At 55.3% G+C, this 2,864-nt stretch overlaps 1 protein-coding gene across 1 annotated transcript; it reads right to left on the bottom strand.

Moving 5' to 3' along the window:
- Window positions 1-226: 226 nt before the first annotated feature.
- On the bottom strand, window positions 227-1,709 carry LOC133901230 (zinc-finger homeodomain protein 1-like). The gene is made up of 2 exons (XM_062342519.1): window positions 1,539-1,709; window positions 227-1,443 (listed from the first exon to the last, which is right to left on the bottom strand). The coding sequence occupies exon 2, from the start codon at window positions 1,392-1,394 to the stop codon at window positions 555-557; it is 840 nt and encodes a 279-aa protein (XP_062198503.1). The 5' UTR covers window positions 1,395-1,443; window positions 1,539-1,709; the 3' UTR covers window positions 227-554.
- Window positions 1,710-2,864: the final 1,155 nt, after the last annotated feature.

Raw genomic sequence — 2,864 nt, 5'->3', positions numbered from 1 at the left:
GTAACTGCCGGTAATAACCGAGCGGAGGGGTGGGGAGAGAAGGGAAGAGCAGCGAATGCAACAGTTGCCTATCTTCTTTAGGAACAGCAGTAGCTAACCTAGAAGAATGGCGCGACCCAGGGTAAAATTATCGATCCCACCGCGCGTGTCCCGACCACTGGACACACACGGGATCCATGCAACCCCAATCCGCAGATACATTTCTTGTCCAGTCGATCAGGTCATCAGTTGCAACATCAAGTACATTCCCATGAAGAACGTAACCAAATCGGCAAATGGCCATGCCATGGGGATAGAAGAACAACACGAACAAGTACAGTTGAAGGGAAAATAAAATAAAAGAACTGCCTAATAAAGCCAAGAACGAACCGCTCGCTACAAGTTACTAGCTACTAACCTACGCCGCCACGAAGGCGCCGAAGTCGAATGGTAACGAAGAAGATGCAGGTGCCTACCGGAGCGCTGGCCATGGGCACCGTTGATGTGATCGAACAGCTGCTCTGGGATGCATGCGCGCGTGGAGTTTGTTTCGTGCATGCGGAGGGGGTCAGGTGCTATGGCTTCTTGCCGAGGGTGTGCTTGTTGTTGTGCATCCACACCTTGAGCACGTGGCGCTTGACGCAGACCTCGTCGCAGAACTGCTGCACGGCGGCCTCGTCGTGCTTCTGGATGCGCCACCCCACGCGCTCCGCGAACGCCAGCATCTTGTCTTTCTGCTCCTGGGTGAACTTGGTGCGGAACCGCTTCTTGCCGGACCCGGACCCGCCCGAGCCGGAAGGGCCCGCGCCGCCCAGGGACATGCCGCTCAGCGGCCCCACAAACGACAAGGGCCCCGCCATCCCGGACAGGTCGTCGCCGTCGTCGCGCTCGCTGTGGGAGGTGGACGGGAGCGCCAGCGGCCGCGGCGTGTGACCTGCGGCGGCGGCTACTGCCGCCGCAGATGCGGCCATGTGGTGCTGCTGCTGGTGGAAGTACCCGGCCGGGGTGCGGTAGTACGGGGAGAACTGGTGGTGCGGAGTGGCGCCGTAGGCGACAATCGCGGCGGGGGAGATGGGCGAGCCCTGGGTGCCCGGGGACTCCTTGCGGTGGAAGTTCCGGTGGCAGTTGCACGCGGCGCAGCGGAGCGCGTCGAGGGTGCCCTCCTCGCCCGCGGCCATGAACTCGCCGCACCCGTCCACGGCGTGGCCCCCGATGCCGACCGCGTGGTTCTTGAGGCACTCGCGGTACCTCCCGCCGGCGCCGCTGCCCGGGGCCTTGGCACGGCCGCCGGGCTCGCCGGTCGGCCTGGGAGCCACACCGCCAGCGAACCCAGCTACCTGCTGCGGGGTCTCGTAGCTGGAGCTCATCACCGGCGGCATCTCCTCGTCGCCGTCATCGTGGTCGTCGAAGTCCATGGTCGACCGGCGACCGGGCACCGGCGGGCAGGTGTTTCTTGTGCCTTGCCTGTGCGTGTTCTGGAGTTATGGCAGGCGAAGCTAAGAGGGGCTTAGCAAGGTTAAGAGCGGGATGAAGGGATAAGAGAGAGAGAGAGTGGACACCGTCTGGCTGCCAGTTTTGACGCGCCGCTGCAGGAAGGCTGCAAGCCGCTGGCTGCACTGCGTAGCTTGTGCCTAGGTGATGATGTAACTCTGTTTCTCTCTCCCACGCACACGGCACACTAGCACTCTCTCTCTATCTCTGGTTTCTCTCTCTCGCTCTTTCGCTCGCTCGCTTTCTCTTCTGTTCACCGCTTCCCTCTCAAGTTGCACTTGTCCGGTCCATGTCTCGACGGGGCCGTGAAATGTGTTCTTTTGCTTCGCGGCTCGCGCTCATGTCCTTGCAACTTTGTTGCATGGCTGTCCCTCTCCCTACTGCTCTTTTCAAGCGATTTGGCTCCAACGCCTTTTAAATTGCGGTTTAGAATATCTGATCGTGACACCCGGTCTTTCTTTTTTTTTCCCCGCCTTTTGGCTCGAATCTATGGATGGTAGCTTCGATGTTTTAACAAAGACACTTGTGGTCAGATGCGTAGTACCGTACCGCGACTTGTGCAAATCAAGGAATGTCTATTGGGGTTGCTGTTTTTGGCACATCAAGATTAGCCGCTTACAGTATAGTGGATCCTGCACACATAGCCACACAGACCTATCAAGTCAAATCCTTGCTGTTTTGAGATAGTTTTTCCCGTGCTAATTGTGAGTGCTTTCCATAATGCAGGCGCTTTCAGTAGCAGATGAAGTGAAATCATGCAACTCAAGTTTCCCATGATCAAATCTAGCCAGACAGCATCAAGTCGTTAATCGGCTGTTTTCAGTTGACGTGATGTAAGCAACGTGCATTAGGCTTTCCCGGAGCATCGAATTGTGGAACGCATCATTTCCGAGGACTAGCTAATCGATGACAAGAAAGACAGCACCAAGTCCGCATTATTGCTTGTGACATGTATACTAACCTTTTTTATTTCGATATAACCTTTTATTTTCTACTACTATTTAATTTCCATAAATTTTATTTTCCATGACCCATTTCTGGTTCAAGTCTTTAATACGGACTATAGTACTCCCTATCTAGGGGGAGCTCAGGGAGTCTTTTTATTTTACTTGCATGCTTCCACGCAGCTAAGCAAAGCAAAAGGACCCTCGTCGAGTCAGCTCTCCAACACAAAACGACTCGAAACGACGGAGGAATAAACCAACCCATCTCGACCAAGCGTTGCGTCCAAATTTACAGCTTGTCCGGTGCCATCCAGGTGCCATCGGGAATAGCAACAACTAGGTTACCTCCCCTACCTCCCCTACACACGACCACCTGCGTCCGGTGCCATCCAGGTGCCATCCATCTATCCTTATATAAGAGTTAATCCAAATACACTATATTTAGAGTAC

Source organism: Phragmites australis, chromosome 20 (genome assembly GCF_958298935.1).
Source record: "Phragmites australis chromosome 20, lpPhrAust1.1, whole genome shotgun sequence".
Classification (NCBI taxonomy): Eukaryota; Viridiplantae; Streptophyta; class Magnoliopsida; order Poales; family Poaceae; genus Phragmites; species Phragmites australis.
This window is presented reverse-complemented; position numbering and strand designations above follow the sequence as displayed.

Excerpts from the sequence above, each read along its gene's own strand:
- LOC133901230 (XM_062342519.1), bottom strand. The coding sequence starts at position 1,394 with ATGGACTTCGACGACCACGATGACGGCGACGAGGAGATGCCGCCGGTG.